The sequence below is a fragment of the Lotus japonicus genome, chromosome 5 (genome assembly GCF_012489685.1).
Source record: "Lotus japonicus ecotype B-129 chromosome 5, LjGifu_v1.2".
Classification (NCBI taxonomy): domain Eukaryota; kingdom Viridiplantae; phylum Streptophyta; class Magnoliopsida; order Fabales; family Fabaceae; genus Lotus; species Lotus japonicus.
This window is the reverse complement of record NC_080045.1, coordinates 1,065,182-1,087,854: the sequence shown is the minus strand read 5'-3', so window position 1 is coordinate 1,087,854 and position 22,673 is coordinate 1,065,182. Positions and strand designations below refer to the sequence as shown.

General features: G+C 34.3%; 1 protein-coding gene and 1 long non-coding RNA gene across 3 annotated transcripts; one reads left to right on the top strand and one right to left on the bottom strand.

Moving 5' to 3' along the window:
* The first annotated feature begins 847 nt into the window (after positions 1-847).
* Positions 848-2,782, top strand: LOC130720488 (uncharacterized). The gene is made up of 4 exons (XR_009013083.1): positions 848-1,296; positions 1,413-1,441; positions 2,185-2,267; positions 2,360-2,782. It is a non-coding gene; the product is annotated as an uncharacterized LOC130720488 (long non-coding RNA).
* Positions 2,783-10,824: 8,042 nt separating this feature from the next.
* LOC130720453 (GDSL esterase/lipase EXL1-like) lies at positions 10,825-16,941 on the bottom strand. Of its 2 annotated transcripts, XM_057571097.1 has the most exons (5): positions 16,481-16,917; positions 14,523-14,653; positions 14,163-14,396; positions 11,203-11,458; positions 10,825-11,078 (listed from the first exon to the last, which is right to left on the bottom strand). In XM_057571097.1, exons 1-5 carry the CDS (start codon positions 16,764-16,766, stop codon positions 10,888-10,890), a joined length of 1,098 nt encoding a protein of 365 aa, XP_057427080.1. In that variant the 5' UTR covers positions 16,767-16,917; the 3' UTR covers positions 10,825-10,887. The 2 variants fall into 2 exon arrangements, with proteins under 2 accessions (XP_057427080.1, XP_057427081.1); XM_057571098.1 differs by lacking the exons at positions 10,825-11,078; positions 11,203-11,458 and adding an exon at positions 11,483-12,122 and having other exon boundaries at positions 16,481-16,941.
* Positions 16,942-22,673: the final 5,732 nt, after the last annotated feature.

The following is a 22,673-nucleotide window of genomic DNA, read 5'->3' as shown; positions in this document are numbered from 1 at the left end:
ATGGTAAAGTGAGAATGCTAAGAGTGTCAACGGCGGTGGTGGCGGTGCAACAACGCCTCTGTGTCTGAGAAAGAGAACGACTGAACGAGTGAGAGGAAGAGAACGACGAGAGCGAGAGAAAGATATTTTTTGCTCTTTTTTTTTAGGCCCAAAAGGTATTTTGGTCCAAAGGAAAAACTTTTTTTTTCCTGGAGCCTAGGCAGAGGCCCAAGTTCGCCAGGTGGTAAATCCGCCCCTGTTTGCAGTCATTAGGTAGAAAAAAATCTTTAATTTTTATTATTTAAATTCTGAGTAGGAAAAGATTGCATATTAAATTTGTTTATGATATAATTTGGGTTAAGTAATAGCTCATTAGGGAACAGAGTTGTAAAACAAATTATTATTTAAACAAGTAATTTTTGTTTGATAATCGAGTCATTTGTTTACAGGAGGAAATTAAATACATTTAGTCAAATTTTAAAAATAATTAATAGTTATAATTAGGTAATTAAATTCATAAGTTTAGGTTTGGAATAAGATTTAAAATAGGGTTAAGTCTTATTCTATTGTTCAAAACACGATCCAAATTAGGTTTCCCCTTTTCTTATCTTCCGTAAAAAAATCAATTCCTTTGTTCTTCACCCTTGTCTTCAATTCGAATTATGTATTGTTTTTTCGGATAGTATTCATCGATTGCCATGGAAATCACTCATCGTGAGGTGTGGTGGTACATAATTTGTTTTGATTTTGATTATCGAAATTTGTTTTATCAGTCATCGATTACCATGGAGATGACTCATTATGTTATTAGATATTTCAATTTACAGATTATATTGGGTTTTAATTAGGGATGGCAGAGAAGCCCGAACCCATGGGCACCTGACCCGACCCGATTTTTTTGGGTGAAAACCCGAGTTAATGGGTTCGGGTTCGGGTTTTACCCGATTGCTGAAAGTGTTTTCGGGTTCGGGTTTGGGTTTGGCTAAACCCGCACCCGAACCCTACCCGAACCCGGTTTGTATAAGTGAAATTCCAGATATATCCTTAGATATATATATGTTATTAGAATAGAATTAGGGTTTGAGGTCACAGCTTTCTTCTCCACTTTCAGATCACGGCTTTCTTCTCCTCTTCCAGTTCTGCTCTGTTTCCTTCTTCCGCCCACGGAGCTGCCATTCTCCTCTTCCAGTCTTGCTCCGTCTCCTTCTTCCGTCCACGGAGCTGTTGTTCTCCTCTTCCAGGCCCGCTCCGTCTCCTTCTTCCGTCCACGGAGCCACTGTCCAAGCGTCCACGGAGCCGCCGTCACCTCAGCTTCAGGTTTTCTCTCTTCCCTTCAACCGTTTCCCCTTAGCCTCTGTTTAGTTTAGGGTTTGCATCAGCTACAAACTCATTACAATAATGTGCTTCTGCATTTTTTCTTTTCTTTTTTCCAGATCGAAGCGCAACCGCCACCATTATTGAGGTGAGTTTCTTTCTCATTCTATTCCATCTCTGCAATGTAATGTAATGTGCTAGCTTCTCCATTTTCAGATCTCTCTCTCTCTCTCAATCCTCTGTCTTCTGATTCTGAGTTGTTCATCTTCCTTCTTCCATTTTCCTAATTCATTCTTGTTTTCAGCAGCTTCTGATGAATGAATGAATGAATGAATGGTGAATTTTTGTTGTTTGAAATTATTACTTGCCATTAATTAATTCTAGGATATGTGAATAGATTTTCTGTATTTATCCTTAGATCACGTTAGAATCGCCTTTGAATTTTCACTTCCGTATGATTCTGCTGTTATTCCTCAGAATCATACCCTTCAAATGCCCCTTTTCTCCCAGTCCACGTCATTGAATTAATACTGTTGCCTTTTCAAGTAGGGTAATCTCCTGGTAATTAATTAAGATAATGGGGTGTCCCCATAGATTCCCAATCTCTATGATTGTACATTCCTTTCTTCAAGTTTTCAGGGTTAATTAGCTTTCATGTCTAGAAACTAATATCTACAATTTAATTCAATTTATGATATATGTATATTTGTCTCAGAATTTATTTGATATTTGTATCTCCATCTGTATCTTATATTATAAATATGTTTTGAATATTTGTTTCTCCATCTGTATCTCCGATGACGAAGGTATTTTATTCTTCATTTGCTTTGAATATGTTATTAATGTTAAGCTTCGATGTTTTATTTAATTTTGATTTACTTCTTATTACAGCTGAAATAATAGATGGTTTGAGTTACCGTTTTGATGATTAATAGCTACTGCATCTATGCTTTAATGCATAACACATTAACACGGTTAGTATTATTGTTAACTTTGATTACAATAACCTGTTTCAATGTTGCTTTAAGAAAAATTACTAATGAGCTGCTTAACGTGAATATAACAGGTTGATGTTGAAGATTGTGGACTTTAGATAATTGGATTGAGCTATTGAGAACTGTTGTTTTAATTTGGAAGAGGGTGTTGTTGAAGATTGTAGTTTTAATTGTATGCTTTGAGTTTTTCCTTGTGTTGGATTTATGCTTGATGTTGAAGACTTTGAATTGTTGAGTTTATCTCACTTTTATTTTACTTGTGGTTTTCAAATGTAATTGGGAAGTTTAAGGACCCATGAATTTTGTAATTGAGAAGATTAAGACTGTTGTTGTCTTTTTGATTGCTTATAATACTATGATTGAGGCACTTGCTAAGGGCCATCATGCTCTTCAAAAAAATGGTGGAGAATAATTGTCAGGCTAATGAATTTACATACAATGTGCTTTTTCTGATTTTGATTGTAAAAAGCAATGAAATTTGTTAAGAAAGTAATGTTATTCAAGGTTAGACCGGGTTGCAACCGGGTCGGGTTTTATTCTTCGGGTCGGGTTTCCGGGTTCAGATGTTTGTTTGAGGTTGTGTGCGGGTGTGGGTACGGGTCGGGTGAACCCGAAACCCAATGGGTTCGGGTGTGGGTTTAAGTTCACAACCCATTTCGGGTTCGGGTGCGGGTGCGGGTGCGGGTTTTTGATTTCGGGTTTGGGTTTTCCAAAACCCGCACCCTACCCGACCCATTGCCATCCCTAGTTTTAATTTAATTTGGGTATTTATGTTTTTATTTCTAAACTTTTTCCTTATATATGAATTATTATATATAAATAATAGTTAACGCTTTGTAATAACAAAATGAAGTAAATTCATTTTTAGTGAATAACAATTTTAATAATAAATAGTCAAACCATTTTAAAAAATTATATTCATATTTAGTTCATTTAACACAAAAGAAGCAATATTTGTTCGAAATAGTTATGCATTGTGTAACAATGTTTTAATTTAATGTGTGTGCATGATTACTATCAGTTTTCTTTATAAAATCACTCAATTCAGTTTTAACCTACTAGCAGTAGGAGGTATCTTATATGTTGTACTGTTTATTCATATATGGAAATGAACAATTAGATGTTAAAAAATATAAACATTAGATGAAATATAATATACTGAGAATTAAAGTTACTTATATGATAATCAATGCATTACAATTATTAATCAATTATAAACCATTTTTGATACATCGGAAAACAACTAAATATAAAATATAATCTAATACATATTTTTTTATTAAAATAATTGTGACTGTTGTTGAAAGATTTTTACCACAACTACTTTCAAATCCCTTTCAAGATTCAATTGTAGTATAGCATAGGGTTTTTGTCGTATCCACAGGGAATTGCTAACACAAATGCCGTTCTCTAGTAAAATTACTCAAGCAATAAATTTCAAAAAGGTTGATGATTGTTTCGGTAGCCAAAGCACATGCAAATTAAACAAAGCGAGAATAAAAAATGATATCAAGAGAGAAAGCTGTTGGAATTGGAGTTCACCGTTTAACTATTAGTGTCCTATGATTCTACATGAATATTCATTCCTATCCATGATTCATCTACACCATTTCTACCCTACTTCATTGATTCCTCACATGAGTGGATATCTATAACTTACTTTCCTAAACATTGATTCCTCACATGCATAGAAAAGCTAAGTTATCTTTAAGCTCAGATGTTTAAGGGACTAACAAACCTAACTCTATTCCTAGCAATTAGATTTATTAGATGGTTAACTCTAGGTCGGACTCTAGACGTTGTAGCTTCCGCTCTTACGCCGAATCAAGCGATATGTTCTAGGTGCGCAAACTAAAACATAACATTAAGAACAAGAGAAAACTATTGAATCATGTAATAGAAACGATATTTTCATATAGAAATCAAGAAGAACAAGTCATAGTTAAAGGCTACATCCAAATCCAACAAAGAAACTTAGCAACCCATATCCATGGATTGCTTACAAAGCTTACAAGAGGAAACTAAGGTGAAAGCGGTGACCCGTGCCGTCCTCGGTGTGTCTCCAGCACGATGGATGGTGGATCAAAGCTCCCAAAGTTCCTCTCCTTCTTCTCTATGCAATTTTCTCTCTAAGAGGTCCAAAATATGTCAAGAGATGATCCATTTCTAATCTTGGTCGAGCCTTTTATAAACAGGGCACAGTTTCGCTTAAGCTGATAAAGGTTCCGCTTAAGCGAGGAAGTTTCTTCACGTTCAGGTAAAGGTCTTTGGCTTAAGCGAGACCATTTCTCGCTTAAGCCGAATTGTCTTCCAGAACCACTGCTACTTGCCATGTAATTTGGCTTAAGCGAGGCAAAATTTGGCTTAAGCGAAGTTCAATATATCTGCCACTGCTACTGCCATGTAGTTTGGCTTAAGCGAGGAAACATTTGGCTTAAGCGGACTTCAATATTTTTAGCCCTTTTGATCTTCAAATGGTTGGATCTTCTTGACTTTTCTCCTACAATAAAAATCAAAGAGTCTAAATGATAAAACTAACATATCTTACATTTATCTATATAAAAACTATCTACTTACTAAATTAACCTTATTGAGGGATAATTTGAAAGATAACGTACACATTTAGAACAGATAAGTGCCGAAATTAATATAGAAAATCAGGTAAATTTGACACTTATCAACTGTGCATCGCACAGGTAATTATCTAGTTGTATACAAAATATTAAATGCCAAAAAGAGGGGGATCCACTAACTTCATGAGGCTCCAAGTCTTCTTGTTCTCCAAGTTATCTAATGTCTTACCAGTCTAATAGGAGTAAGTGACATTTGATTATACCACAATAAAATGTCACTAAACTCTTATTGGGTATGTAAGATATCGATGACTAACTTCTTATTGAATTTGTGAGATATCAGATGACCGGGGGAACAAAATCACTTGGAGGTCAAGCTGATTACAATTATACTAGACTAGTTAGGTTGAAAGCTTTATTAAACACTTCATCTTATTATCTTATGTTTTGCACTTTAATTTTCGGAGTCCTTATTTTCTTAGTTTCCGTTGCTTTCTTTTATATTTTCTAGTTTCCGAGTTGTCACCCAATTTCATGGGTTGCTAAACTCCTTAGTCAATCTTAGAGTTTTTAATCTTCATTTGTACTCAAAATTGAGGTTCCATTCTTAATGATATTTCATTTTTTTATTCAAGTTGATTCACGTTCTTTCACTCTTTGTTTTGAATATATGCCTTTTTATGCAAGTCGAATTCGAAACTATATTCAGTTTTGTATTGTGAATTGAAGTGAGTTGAAATCAGTAAAAAAATTCTTTAGCTGATTGATAAGACTATGAAGCGATGGTGGATTCTGTTTTCTAAAGAAGATAAGTTTCTAATACCGACTGGTTGTTAGCTAGATTTGATGATTCTTGGAAGAAGATTATTCTTGTACTTTGAAGGAGCGATGACCATTTCTTAACTTGAATAAATCAAATTCTAAAAAACTAAATCTTCATTGGAATTTGACTCCAAGACTTTAATAAAAAATTAAATAAATCTTTTGTTATTGATAACCGTTTTCTGCACTTGAATAATTAATACCAAAGGATAACACTTTCCAATCACTATTTTCTGCTTTAATATCTTGAAAACAAACAAACCAACCAACCCCTTCTTTTTACTTGCGCTATGCTCTATTTTAATTTATAGTTAACCAAATCTTTATGAGAACAATTTTAGTGTCTTGACACCTTGTGTTATATTTATTGCAAAAATTTCTTTGACACATACCTAAGCTAATGTGCTCTTCTTGAACCACAAGGGTGGCACAAGTGGTGAATGTGCATTTCCTTAAGGGATTTCACCTAGGCTTCTAGCCCGGGTTCGATCCCCTCTGAGGTAAAAAATAAAAACTTTTGTGGCCAGGGACATCACTATCTTATCCCGAGCCAGATTAGTCACGTGGGGCCCTTTTCCCCCGTGGAGACTGGTGGCCAAATGAGAAAAAAAAATGTGCTCTTCTTGCTTCTAATTGTGTTTGTATTAAGGAAGCTAGCTCCTTTGGAGCTCACTTCTTCGTTCTTTTTTTACTTTTCAAGAGAAAAACACCAACATGAATGTAAGCAAAGCTTGCCTAATTTTTTTTGTTAACATGATTGATGTAACTTTGTCTCCCATATCTGATACTAGTAGGTTTTGGTAGAATGTATATAGTATGATACGTATTGTTATTGTTATGAGAATATAGACAAACTTTTGAAATGAGTTATATGGGTTGCTGCTATATTAAAAGATGAGTGATATTAGCAAAGCTTGTTGTACTTGGAGGGTACTCTTTGCAGTACTTGGACCATCATTTTATGCACTTTACATAAACGAGATTTCAACGTTGAGTTATTATTTAGTGGGTATTTGGTATTGGGTTACCATGCTACCTTGAGGTTAGAATGTAAGCCTAAATTGGAATCCATACATGACTATAGAACATCAATTATAGAATGAGATAAATTGTGTACCTGACAAATCATGAACGAAACAAAGATTCTTATTTGATCACCTGATCTTGTGACAGTCAAGTGACTGAAAATGACTAGGGCTTCCTCTGAATTTCATACTCCCTTTCACAACCATTAATGGGGCAAGCTGTGAAGCCAGATTAGATCAATGATTACGGAGGGGACCTAGCCAACATATATTTAACCCTAGTCTCTTCCCATCACGAGCCTATAGGTTAAGGCCTACACTGTAGTCCACACTAATCAATACAGATATTCAAGCTCAAATAAATAGATCATTTAACTGATTAAGTTGGCTTACATATGCACTTTTCTGTATCATGAATTAGCCTGTTTTTATTAAAACAAAAATTGCAATTGATTGAAGCCCACAAGAATTAATAAATAATTCTTACATAGAAATCACCTTGAGTAAACACACCATCTTGTAGATTCTACTACATGTGCTTGGTTGTGAATTTTTGTTGTTGTAGGTAGCACTCTACAACTAATTGATATAGTTAAAGATCGAGAGAAAGGGTAGTAAAATCCTAATATTTTATTTTTGGTGAACTCTGTAGTACACATAAATCATTTTAGATGTTATATCCGCGTTAAATGACTCAGTAGATTATTATCATGTGTGAGAGTTTTGGCCGTCGAGACTTATTAACAACAAAGAGAATAGCATCTGGAGACTGTGACGGACAAACGATGAAAATGATGGTTCAAGTTCCAACGCCTCTTCATTGAAACACAATTTTGATAATACGAAGAAGGGTTGAAAACTGTTCAAATGATTACTTTGCAAAAATGATAATAATGTTAAAAATTTATAAAAGAAAACATAAAAGACAAATATACAAATTCTGACTCAATCAGAGCATGCATGTATGTTTATTGGTACATATTATTTTAGGTACTACACATTAATCTCACTTAAGATAGTACAAGCACCTTTATTTTTTGATCATTAGGTAGTGAAATCCTATTATTTGCCAAGGGACTCCTACACTATGTTTTTTTAGAGGTGATTTTGTGAGTGAGGGAGGAAGGGGTAGGCTCCACCACCTTTTTAGGGTCTTTCCAAATTGAGAAGAAATGGGTGGGGCAAAGCTTTTGATTTTTTGCATATTTTTTCAATGCATTTGAAAGAACTATGCTACTCTCCAAAGAAGACATTATTGTGGGCAAAGCCCAACCCATCTAATATCACCAATATATATCGCCAAAAAACTTTGGCAAATGAACAATGCTCCAGACTTGTTTGAAAAAAAAATAAAAAATAGGGGTTTGGAGAAACTTGTATTAGCGTAGAGTTTCTTATAGCACCATCATTTTTTCCTAAAAACCGGTGGTGTCGTGAAAACATCCATATGTCAAAACTAATTCTCATTATTGTGTTAGGTAGGAGTGCTCGTGGGACGAGGTATGATTTCACCCGATTCTAAATATTGCTTGAGCCAAATTTAAACTCGAATCCATGCCATTCATAAACCTGAAGAAGTCTGATGAGGTGTCATTTTAAGAAAGACTCAGGGTCACAAAAAGACGAGTTTGGGTTGACCTAAATAACAAGTTGAATTACAATTTCAAACCTCATAAACGAATTATAAATACTTCTCACTATGTAAAAACATTAATTTCCAATCTAATTATGAATTATAAAAGAAGGTACATATATAATAGATTGTTTGTACTAAATTTTGCATGGTAGAATGTTCCAATCTAACTATACAATGAGATACATTTTTAATAGGAGGGATAAGTTAGGACGAGTTGTGCTTGTATTCTGGCGACCCTAAATATTGGCCCGGTCAATATTTTAAACTTGAACCCATCCATAGACCCGAAGAAACCCGATAAGGTGCGAGTTGAATGATCTTGGGCCAGGATGAGTTAAATTACACCCTCTAAGGATTGAACTCTAAACCTTCTCCTCCCCAACCCATATGTCCACAGCTCTTACCACAAGTGTTATTCTTCGGGAATTTGGTATTTTCATTTGAACAGTGTTGCTTTACTCTGTTATGTAATCCATGAGAGCTTATAAAAAAAATGTGATCCATGAGACTTCACCACTCCTTGCATAATGAGAATATACTGTAATGATGGTGTTGATAATGAAAACAGTAATGGATCTGAACATTTTGATTCAAAGAAGTTGGCAAGTGCCTTGGGCTCCAAGAAGAAGAATTGGAAGCCAAACTAGATTACTTAAAAGAGGAAGTCAAAGCAATTTTTATCTCATGTCTCCATTTTGTTTTTGCTATCTACTGATTTAGTTCACCCTAATAAAAAGTTAAAAATATTATGCACTAGCTTGGGGTTTGTTTATATTTTTCTTGAACTGACCTATATTTAAAAATGTGAAGTTTTGCATTCAATTTTTTTTTAATATACATATAGTGTAAAAAATTTTAGACATACATCCAATTACATTTCTCCATTTTTTCGTTTTAAATAATTTTAAATTTAAATTTAATTATAACATGACAAATTGATAAATTTTAACTGGATGACCATAGTGCATAGTAATTACAATGGTTTGGTTTGTGGATAAAGTATAGGAAATTTAGTAGAACTTGTACCTCTAGTTTATTTTTTGTTCTCTTCTACTCCTCTTCTTTTGTTTCCTTCTTTCTCTTATATCAAGGGTTGGAGTACCCCTTGTACTCCCATTAATACATTCATTGGCTTATACAGTGGCAGAACTACATGGAGGCAGGGGAGGGCCATGGCCCACCCAAGGTTCTAGAAAAAAAAATTAGAGCATTAGCATCCACCATACTTATAAAATATCTACACTTCATTTTTTACAATTCCCCATAATGCCACATCATCTACACCACTTTACTAACTTTTTACTCCAACCCAACAACTCTTAGAAGTTTCTATAGTGGATCTCACCATCAACATCACATTTGTATATTTTATCATTTATCTCCATTTTTATTACTAATTATATTAATTGTAAGTGTTTGTAATAAATACAAGCTAACTTTTCAAGTCTAGTGTAGAGTATCTATTCCCACATACTCATCTTTGCCATGTTGTTGAATATGTACTCCAATGGTACTAGATACTCATATCATGAGTATGTATTTAACATTAGAAACTACCATTGGAGATGCTCTAACAATTAATTAGTGCATCAAACAATTATAATCTTTTCTTTTTTCTTTGCATAAAAAAATGAGTATTGAAAATATAATAGTTTTAGAATTTTTTTTTGGTTATAAGAGGAAAATTAATAGTCTTAGAGCATAACATAAATAAATAAATTTCTCTAGAAAAATAATAATCCAAAGTAAAAGAATAATTTTTTTTTTCAAGAGAAACAACTTGAGAATAAAAAATTTTGAAAATGAAAATTTCCAACATTACTTATATAACTCATGATAAATTTTGCAATGATTATATGAGTTTGTTTAATTTTTTTTTGGGTATATATGTATCTATTGCCAATAAAAAACTTTAATTTATGTTTAAAATCTGATTTTAACCCCAAGTGGTTTTCATATATCTTTCTCCACTCCTTTATACGAGAGTCATAATTTTCAATGTGATGGTGAGTTTACTCATCTATTAAGAATGATTTCTTCTCAATTTTTGTGATCATGATGAAATCTTTGTCCACTATTGACAAAGGCATATGAAACTGATCGAGTAGGCTTCATCCATGTGTATGTACATTATATCAAATTGAGCTCAGTTATTCTTCATTTTCCAAATTGGTACTTTTCAATGTTGCTTATTAACATTAATTACCTATTACAATTTATAATTACTTTATATTCCATTCTCACATAATAAATCATATTAGATAAACATCACACTAGCAATATATATATATATATATATATATATATACACACTGTATTTTAAGTCTATCACAGTATTAAAATATCAATTTTATAATTTTATATAGACTGAAACAAGTGAGAGGACTAAGCTTAACAATCACCATATAATTGAAACTTTAATACATGCATAGAATCATGATTTGTTTTTTATGCATAGTTCTTTGGTCATGAGACCAATGTGATGAAAAATTAATTAACTAACCAAATTTAAAATTTGCGTTCCATCCGTATAAAAACAAAGCTCACACGAAATCCTTCACATATTTTTCGAGTATAGGAGCTACAATCTTTTTGTAAGCACTTTCAGTAGGGTGAAAACTATCCCAAAAAACATACTCCAAAACGTTGGGACATGTAGGAACCAAGCGGTTGCATAAAAACACAACCTCTATTAATCCTGTGCCACAACATCCTTTGTCTTCGACATTATACCCTGCAAAATATTATGTTTTGATCTTAACTTTAATGATATTGTGATATTATAGACAAAACATGAAGGAAACAATAATTAAAGACATTTACAAAATATCAAAGGAAAAGAGAAATGATGGAATTACCATATTTTTTGTGGTTAATAATGATGTCAAGGAGTGGGTTGTAAACATCAATGTAAACCATCCTGCTGTTTGGATATTTTTGGTTAAGAGATTTCATCTCCTTTGATAGTTTACTATTGAATAACTCTGCCGCTTCATTGTACCTTGCTACGCATTTTCTTGTTGTTCCACCGGCTGCTGTTCTCTGAGATGGTACACACCCAAGTGGAGGTGCATTGAATACTCCAATCCTCCGTGCCCCTAGTTGATACAATTCCTTTCAATTGTATTGAAAGTGTAAAAGTACATAGTGAGGTAAATCAATTTTTTGGAAAGCCAAATGAATTAAAGAATGGTAACACTTAGGGGGTGTTACAACCCACAGTACAAATAGTCAGGTAAAAAAAAAACAGAGAAAACAGGGGTCATCCCAAAATAATGCAAAGCAAACCCATCTACAGCAGCAAACATACTAAAATGTGAATACATGTTTGAATTCTCGTTGACACTAGTATAAATGGACATTAGCACGAATTTCATAACAAAAAATTACATCTATTGTATTGCATATTTGAAAATACTTGTACAACTATATCTAAAACCAGAATCAATTTTCTGCATGTACAAGATTTGGTGAATAGCTTCTGGAGAGAAGCTGGCCTAGACATGCTAATAATGAGCAAAATAAATAGTTAAATAACAATAAGTGATTGCTAAAATTATAAAAGATTCATAACTACTCAATTTAATCACTTCACTAAGCACTCACTTATCTAACATCGATAACGTCAAACACAAGTAACCCTCCACCAGTAGTATTTGATTTCCACTTAACAATCAACACATTACAAAACATACTCATTCTTAACGTGTTGTTCTCGAACTTCCATTACCACTCTAAGCTGGTGAAAACTTCTTCTTGGAAGTGATTTAGTGACTAGCTAATAACAGATAGAAAGCCAGAAACATGATTCAGTAATAGAATAATAGTAGTAATAGAATTTTGATGAATTAATAAACTCTTATTGTAAGATTTTGTTGATTTATGCTATTGAGTTCCTTAGACCAAGAGCTATTTTACTGTTTCAAAATTTTGCCTTGTCACAGTACACATTCAGTTTGAGTTAATCCAAACAAAGAGTATTATTTTCCATATGTATAAATTCCATATGTATATATATACACCTCTTTCACTTAGAATCATTGCCTCGTTAATTATATTGCTACTTGACTACTATGATTATGCCAAGTTATTAATTAGTCCTAAGGTTCCCTTACCCTTGATGTCATGCTGTAAGTTGAGAAAGGAAATGAAAGCAAAATGAAAAGAATGAACACGGGTATTGTGTAATATGTCTTTAAAGAGAGAAATGTGTTAAATGTGTATTGGTTAAGATGGATCATTTATATAATTAATTTTCAAATTTTCAAAAAATAAAGTGTTGGATCTTATAAAAAAAAAGGCTTAAATAAGTTTTTCGTCCCTAGCCTTTCCATAATACCTGGTTTTCGTCCCTCGCCGAAGCAAAGGTGGGGTTTAGTCCCTAACCTTTGCCAAAACGTTTAGTTTTGGTCCCTCCGGAGCTCCGGGTCAACGCCGGAGCTCCGGTGGCCCATGTGGCATGGCCACGTCACTTTAATGAGCCCAGCTGGAATTTATTTTTATTTTTCATTTAAATTATAATTTTTATAATTTCATAACTTAATTAAATAAAAACATTAAAAAGGGAAATTCATAAGCATAACAATCTTTGCAGATCCAAACCACCTCCATCTTCATTGCTTATGTTGTTACCTTTCCCTGTCAAAATCAAACCCATTCCCTTTGAATATTCACATTACCTAGAATCCAATCCCACAAACCAAGATGGCAGCAACCCAAACAAAACACAAACACGCACATGATGTCCAGTAAGGCAAAGAGGAAAAGAAAAAGAAAAAAATGCACACGCAGGTGCCTTTGAGCAAACTGCAACAGATCCCCATCTTCTGTAGCTTAATTGCTGCCCCATCGAAGAAGCTAAGTGAAAAAGGATCGATAGAGGGAGAACGAAGAAAAGGACGGTGGAGGAAGACATGTATTGGATCCGGCGCATCAAGTTGGAGCCACGAAGCACCACTCCACTCCGCCGTCACACGACCTCTGCAACCAAGTTCACACCAATCGTTCTCCTTGTTGTGCATCTATGACCCTTTCCCCTCTCCATCTATGACCCAAACCCAAAAAGGATCGAGAAAGGGGGTGTGGGTTTGGTTTTGTTTTGTAGTTGTGTGAGAAACAACAAAGTTGAATCAACCAAACTTGAATCAATCCATGGAGGTGTGGGGTTTTTGTTTCCTGGGTTTATGCCTCTGGAATTTGAAAAGCTAAATGTGTTTCTGCCTTTCTGGGTTTGGGATTTTGTTTTCTAGGGTTGAGGATGATATGATGTTGAAGATGATAAGATGAAGATTTAATTTAGAAAAAAAGGGTTTTAATTATGTATTTTTTTTATATTTTAAATAAAAATAAATTCCAGCTGGGCTCATTAAAGTGACGTGGCCACGCCACATGGGCCACCGGAGTTGACCCAGAGCTCCGGAGGGACCAAAACCAAACGTTTTGGCAAAAGTTAGGGACTAAACCCCACTTTTGCTCCGGCGAGGGACGAAAACCAAGTATTATGGAAAAGTTAGGGACGAAAAACTTATTTAAGCCTAAAAAAAAATACATATTTCCCTCAAGTCCCATATTGTTAGTTTGTTCTGCGGTTGCTTTTTGAGCCTTGTCTCTCGGGTTTTCTGGTTTGCTATTGCAGGCCATTTCTTCTATTTCTCTTCCCCCCTCTTTGTACTCTATTCTTTTCTTCTTTGGGTTGGAATACCCCTAGTATTCCCCTTAATACAATTTTGTTTACCCAAAAAAAGCATTAAGTTAAAAAAAAATCAACCAGGCAATAAGTTTTGATATTCTTTCATAATGCGATGTACCTTTACCATACCTTTAAGAAATCAGAAGCTGAGTGGACTATGAAGTCAGCGTAAGAAGGAAAATCATATTGCACTTGTCTAATTCGCGACAAGAAGTATGTGTTGGCAATGTCATTGCTACCAAAGACCACAAGAAAAACACTGTTGGCTAGGATGAAGTTTGTTTTGTTCTCTCCAACTAGTCCTCTTAACTTGCTTGTGTACTCTTTGAACAAGTCTAGTTGACCGGTTAAAGAAATAGCAGCCTAATTAATTATAACAACAACAACAAAATTAGAAGAAAGGAATTAATACTAAATGAATTACATTTTCATTTTTATTTTAATTTCCAAAACTTTTGGAGAGAAATTGGGAGATGAAAATATGCGTACCGCAGTTTCTGATGTCACAGGATCATATCCTGCGCCACCGGATGCAAAGCACACTCCAGTTGGTAACTCATGAGGTTGCAATTTTGGATCCAAGTATGCTGGTAGAAGCTCCTTAATGCCTAATTCTTCAGCTGATACAGTACAAGTGCTGAGATATATACTCTATTTAAAGATAATAAATGATCATTTCTTTTTATTGGTAGGGGGGGAGTGGGTTTAGGATATGGGGATAGAGTGAGATTTGAACATGCATGCAGGGATTAAACTCGTCTTGTTGACCCCATTCCAAAACTTCAAGTTGTCTAGCAAAGATGATGTCATGATGACCCCATTTGAAATAATGTTGTGTCATTAAATCAAATTAAAGCACTTAACATGGTCTCATTTTAGAGGGACTTCACCCCAACGGAAGTTTTCCTTTCTTCTAAGACGGAATTTTATCTCTTCTATATATGGAAATTTTTATTTCTATAATTTCTTTGAATTTCTCTCTTTCTCAACATCCTCTTATGTTGGAAAAACTAGTGTATTACAAAAGTCTCACATTGCTCATGTATTCGACATTTCAAAGGTTTATAAATAGAACTTGACTTGGAGGTGTTAATTAAGAATTTGGTAAAAGATAAGCCCTCGATCACGCGGATGAGATTGGATCTTGTTGGCCTAACATAATGTAAACTCGAGGATTTTCCCCGCGCACTTCACATGAGGGTTTAATTTTAATATATACAAGTTTTACCCTAATGACTCATATACATTTAAATGCAAAAAATTAGCTAACACGGTTTATCTCCGGTTGTTATAGTTTAAATAGTGAGTTCACATTATTACCAATTAGTTGCTTGGCTCAGCTGGAAAAGTGCTTATTTTGCCTCTGGAGTTTTAGGTTCGAATCATCTCCCTCCCCTTTGTAAATTGGTGAATTTACGTTTAATCACATTAATATTTAATAGTTATACCACTTATATTATTTGACCAAAACTGACCTTAAGACATTCAGCGGCTATAGAAAACATTTTAAAAGTTTAAGAACGAAAGTGACAGTGTGTGTGATACATTCAAAACCAACTTGAGCATTCATCGATTGATTTTATCCATTTATATATTGGTTACATTGGTGGCCCAACATAAGTGTTATTTTAGAAGAATTTTTTTGTTCGTATTTAACTGTCGTTTTGATATTTTAATGTTACAATTTGTTAATTATACCTTTACTTTTTTTAATAATTTCACTTCATATTTTCCATAAAATTCTCCTTTCTTAATAACTATGAAGAGCTTTATGACTTTATGATTGAGTGAGAGTGGTAAATGGTTTAATGATATGAGAGAGTGGGAAAAAACCAACAATCCACTATCTTAGTTGGAGAGCTTTATGACTTTGTGATTGCGATGTGAGAAGGTCAAATAAGAAAAAAAACTCTAATAATCAACTATCTTGGTTGGAGAGTTTTATTCTAAAACGACACTTAAAAAAGAACGAAGGAGTATAAATTTATTATTTATTATTACTATTGATGTAAGTGCAATGTCTTTCTGAACTTGCAATCTAAGCTTCATATTTTTTTTTGAAAGCTCCATATTTAATACCAAAAAAATGGGAGAAGGGGAAGTAAAAAAAAAACAATAACAATATATCATTGTCTTATAAAAACAACTATTTATATATGATTCTACACAACATGTTTTGCTAGGCAATTAATTCTACTTCATCATATCCCACGACTCTAATTTCACTCAAAGTGATAAAATGAGAAACGAGAGAAATAAGAAATACTGAAATACGATATATAATCTGATAAAAAAAAGTAAAAAGACATGAGAAGAAAAAATATATAGAAATGATATCAAAATTAGAAGAAAGTGAGTGTGAGTGAATAAAAATATTTCAGGTCTGTACAAGTACAATTATATATGTCCGAGACAGAGTGGGGGAGAGATAGGAGTAGCATACATACCTATAATGTCAGACGGCACCTTTCCGTTGCTAAATCTGCCGGTTGGCATTCCTCCCTTAAAGTCTTTACCATATGGTGGGAAATTGCAACGAGCACTTGTTAGCAAGTTGTTGTCATTGTTGCCAGTGTCTACAATCGAATCTCCAAACACCAAAAGTGCTGGAACTGAAATATTTGGTGGCAGTTTCACCAACGCCATTGTTTTCAAGGTCACGATAAATATTAACAAGAAACGGATAAGTAAGGAAGGAAGAACATAAGGAGAAGAAAGACAAAGGGGCTTCATGATAGTAAAGCTTCCTTAGCACTTTCTTGTGCTTGTTTTCTAAAATAAGAAGGATAATGTAATGATCACTGACCAAAGTTACAATCTTATACTATATGTGTGATTATTATTACAGATCTACCTAAACACACTTGTTGTGAGCACGGGATAATATATGTACACAATCAATTAAAATCTCATCATCATCCATTAAAAGAAAATAGTACTCCCTCCGTTCCCTATTATAAGTCACATTTTTTAAAAAAATTTTGTTACAAAATATAAGTCACTTTCTAATATCTAGGAAGCATTAAATAATTTTTTCCAAGTTCACCCTCATATTTAATATGAAAGAGATGATAAACTTTAGAAGTATTAACTTGGAGAGAGAAAATCATAGGAAAGTAAATAAGGGTAATCTAGGAAAGTAAATCATTTTTTTTACAAATTTATTACTAGTAACTACTTTTTTTAATCTAAGAGAATTAGTTATTTGTGACTTATATATAGGAACGGAGGGAGGGAGTATAATTGAAAGACATCAGAGTCACACTATTTATTTGTGAATGAGATCATGCATATAGATCTAGCTAATACCGGTGGTGTACGCATCCTTTTAGTTTAGCTCATTTATTGCAAAAGCTCCATCAAACGAACCTTTACATCGTGAACATATGACTTTGTTCTAAGTTCTTAATGATCGCGTGTCGAACTACAATTTCCCCTTCTTAAATGAATATTTCAATTTTCAACAATATTGGGAATTAAATCTAGAATTCTATGGACCATAGCTAAATGAGATATAATTAAGATGAGGACTCATCCATTTAAAAAAAAAAAAAGATGAGGGACTCATTGAACTAATTAAAATCGTGAAAGTAACTAATACTGCTATCAAAGTATTTTTTTAAATGACATCTTCTTGCAAGTAATTAATTAATTAAGCAGTTGCATACGCATCATATATATGGCTTTAACCTGAAATCTCTAGTTAATTAAGAAAATCAACCACTCGTTATATGAGTGCAATTAAATGACTTTGAAGGTTAGTTCAAGTAGTAAGAGTAAGAGAACAAAATGGTTGGGGGAATAAATGATGAAGGGGTCAAGATTCAAACTCTAATGAAGAAATTAAACTAATTTAGTTAGAACAAAGTCATATGTGCAACTAAGAAGATAGAAGTACATACTACAATTTTTTTCAAAAGCAGAAATATTAATGAAAATCAAAATTTTACTTAAGAACAACAATCTTCAGGACCAACAAGTAACGTATCATAAAACTCATAGTTTCAAAGACTAGGAATCTCTTATAGTTCATACACTACAAGAATAGGCAAGAATATGTTGTTTGAGCAAAATACTAATTTGACTAGTTAGTGCTAGTGAAATCGATGCAAATCACCCAAAAACAATTGCACTTAAGTTTACTGTCTTAGCGTCGATTTGGATAGACACTAAAAGCATTAGTCAACGTAGCGCCCATCCACATACATATAGTGGTGGCTATCATCCGATCGACGCTACATTCATCGGTCAACTTAGCTTCAGCTATGACCGATGCTAATGTCACGTGGGGGCAACACATTTCATGGGCGGAAAGTTAGCGTCAGCTGTGCTTGTGTCAGCCTACGTACAGTCCATATCACAAGTTCTAGGTTTAATGTCAACTAGGCCGATGCCAACTTTCATTTATTTCTCCGCCCCCATATTCAATATAAGCCTCTTCACACCCTCATTCTTCAGACTCTAACACTCTTCTCTCCCTCTGTCACCCCTCCCTCCTTTTCTGCCACTGTCACCCTCTTCCTCTCTCTCGGCCTCTCCCTACACCTCTGCCACCATCTCCCTCCTTCTTCACAATTGTCACCTGACCTTTTCTTCTTCCTCACCTATAGCTCCTCCTCTGACACCTTGGCCCTTCCTCTCATTGTCTATGTCTGCTTCTTCCACTTCCCTTCAGCAACTCCTCCAGATCTTCCTCCTTCCACCCTTCGTGCTCGATTCATTGCAAGGTCGTGCCACAAATGTCACGGCGGGTTGCCCCTTTGTCGCCCCACTTCTGATGTCGAGCTGCCATTGTCGCCTTACTACCCCCTTTGTATAGCTACTGCTTTTTCGTAAGATATTTGTGATTCTTTATCTATGAAATACAATTATTTGCTATTGGGACCTTAGATATCTTTGAAAGACAATGAAAAGGAGTACTGAAATATTTGGAGAGTAATAATAGAGAAACTGTTGTTGGAGGAATAGCTACAAACAAGTTGAATGAGAGGAGTGGAAATTAGAAATGTCATTTGCTTGGTTGATGATGTAAAAAGTATTTATATCGGTAGTACATGTACATTTTTCTCTCAAAATTAAGTTAAAAAATTCTCATATCTTTAAAATTTTATTAGTTGATAATGTAAAAAAAATTACACTGCATACCATTTTTCTCTCAATATGAAAAGAGAATGATATAATAGATGAAAAGATAAGATAATAAGTGAGTTATATATAACTATAAAAATTACTTAAAATACTTATGAATTAATTCTTCACAGACACTAGATAACTATATAACTGGGAAAAAATATTAAATTTTTAAATGCACGTAAATTTTAGAAAAACGTAAAATTCTGATACAACCAATATATAGTTTTAGAAAGAATAGCTTTTCTAAAAAAAAAAAGAATAGAGTAATTTTCCGAAGAAGAAAAAAAAAATAGAGTTATTGGAAATTTCCGAACCAGCAGAATAAATAAAATTAATAAGAAAATTATTTCCTTCACAGTTTGATACTTTTTTTTTTTTGAAATTACAGTTTGATACTTGGACTTGCGGTTAGTTGTAGGACAAGTACCAAAAAGCCATTTCCATCGTCATCTACTTTCAAATTGATCATGGTTGTGGTTACAACTTACAACTTCCACCTAACTATGCAGCATTTTAATCATGAAATAATTTAAAGTCAAACTATCTAAAAATGTATAGATTTAAATATGTACTTTGCCTCTAAATTTAAGCGTGATTTTGATTTTAGTTCTCTCACATTTTTTTATATAGTTTTAGGAGTATTGTCTCTATAATCAACAAACATCAATTTTTTCTAAAGTAAAGTTTAGGGTGAATGGTCACTTTCGTCCCTAAAGTTACAGGCGTCGGGCAAATTAGTCCCTATTCTATAAAAATGTCACCCGTAGTCCCTGAAGTTGTAAAACGTCGATCATGTTGGTCCTTGCCTCTGCTCCCGTTCGTGAACGTTAACGGAGTCGATGATTTGGCACGTTAAGTGTCCTAACTGACTTGCCACGTGGATTTAAATATTGAGAAAAAATTTAAAATTTCAATTTAGTCCCTGACCAAAATCCCCAAATCAGAAAAACATCAATAATCTCTCCATTATCTTCATCCTCCTTATCATCTTACCCAGAAAAAATAATTGAACAAGATAAAAATTCTCCTTCTTCATCATCTCATTCATGAACCAGGTCATAAAAAAAAATTAAAATTTTCATCATCAACTCATTCATCTCTCCCCTCCATCAAAGGAATAAATTTTCACAATTTCTCATGATTTTCACTACCCATCAGCTTCCGTACATGATGAAGCATGAAACTTTGTCTCACATCTCACACTACACAAATTTCATGTCCTCAATTTAAACAGTGGTGTTTCCATCTCCTTCTCACCACAAAATCCAACATAAAGACTCAAGATCTAACAGAGATACAAAGACAAATTCATTATTCAAAACAAAATCTAATATTCCAATACCCACAACACCACAAAAATCAAAACCCACTCCCCATCATATACATAACACAAATTTGTTTCTGCATAATTCACGTGAATTGCTAATATAGAAACCAATATTCAATTTTCTTTTGATAATGTATGAATCAACAAAAAAACAAGAGGTTCCCAAATCCACATTACTTCCATCACACTGATAATTATAATTTAAAAAAATCCCAAATTCAAAAAAACCCTAACCCACAAACCCAAAATCCAGATTTGACAAGCCATGACCTTGCTCAGATCTTCATCTTCATCCACTTGAGGAACCCATGATGCAAAAAGAGGGAAGGAAGGAAAGGAACCCATGACCTTCTTCACAAACCTGTTCAAGAGCTCTTCAACTTGCAAACCCACCACTCCCACGCCAGTCTAGCTTCCATCTTTAGACCCATGCCTATTTTCCACAGCCGGATCTGCAAGGTTTGTTTATGGGTTTTGGTTATAAAGTTTCAGATGTGAAAATGAAGGTGGTGAGGAATGAATTGATGATGAAGATTTTAATTTTTTTTTATGATCTGAAGAAGAATGAGAGTTTTTATCTTGTTCAATTATTTTTTCTGGGTAAGATGATGAGGATTGAGGAGGATGAAGATGAGGGAGAGATTGATGCTTTTCTGATTTGGGGATTTTTGATCAGGGACTAAATTGAAGTTTAAAATTTTCCCCAATATTTAAATTCACGTGGCAAGTCCATTAGGACACTTAACGTGCCAAATCATCGTCTTCGTTAACGTTCACTAACGGGAGCAGAGGCAGGGACTAATGTGATCGACGTTTTACAACTTCAGGGACTACGTGCGATATTTCTATAGAATAGGGACTAATTTGCCCGACGCTTGTAACTTTAGGGACGAAAGTGACCATTCACCCGTAAAGTTTAAGAAGAATAATCTTGAAAACATAAATGATTAAGAAACAACTATCCTAAAAGCTTATATTAATATTTTTAACATGCCCTTCAACACAAAAATTTGTTTTTTTTTACCCTCGTTTGGGCTTGAAACATAAACAGGTAAATAGCCAAATTGGTACATGAATGTTTCACCCATCTTCAAGTTGGTCCCTAAACTTTTAAAATGCACCCTGCGGTCCCTAAATGTGGTAAAAACCATTCAAGTTAGTCTCTAATGTTTGAAAAATGAAACAGACGTTAACGGAAGACTGACATGTCACGTTTTTGCCACTTGGATATCAACTCCATCCTTGATATTGCCAATGTAACAATGCTATCAAGGTGAGGGAAGGGGGATGAATTTTGGTGGTGGTGGAGGTGGTGGGCAGTGGGCCGGGGAGGAAAATAGAGGTGATGGTGGTGAGGAAGAGGAGGAAGGTGGGTGAGAGAGAGAAAATGTGAAGAGAGAGAAGTTGACTTTTCAACTTGCTCGATTAAATTGACATTAAGTTGGCAATATCAAGGACTGAATTGATATCCAAGTGGCAAAAAACGTGACATGTCAGCCTTTCGTTAACGTTCGTTTCATTTTTTAAACGTTATGGACAAATTTGAATGACTTTTTCCACATTTAAGGACTGTGGGATGCATTTTAAAAATTTAGGGACCAATTTGAAGATATATAACACATACAGAGACCAAATTGACTATTTACCCAAACATAAATTATACACAGACACACTTACTATATATGAGCTTTAATAACAGAGCTCAAGAAGACTGGTTTGACTGAAACTCTTAAATATTGTCTCCTCATCAGGACCATGTAACAACATAAGTTGTATACTCTTAGTTCTATATGAGAATACTTATTGTGCACATCCCTCTCACTGCCCATCTCATGCCTTGATGTTGGTTTTCGTCTCTTAGTTTCTCCTTCTCCATGGGCTCCCCTGTTTCCCCCAACAAGTGGTATCAGAGCTGATGGTTCGTGGGACCATGACGGCTCCTTGTGTCGAAAGTCTTCCTAGCGGTGTGGCTAGGCTGCGAGTTTCGTTGACGCAGTAAAGCGAACGGTGGTACAAGAGTGGATAAGCTTTCGCGGAGGGGGGTCATGATAATGTGGAGGTGACTCGCAATTGAGGGGGAGATTGTTGAGAATTCAAGTGCGAAGTTGGAGTCCCACATTGGTTAAGTATGGGTGAGGAGAAGAGTTTATAAGAGATGTGACCCATAAACCTAATGCCTT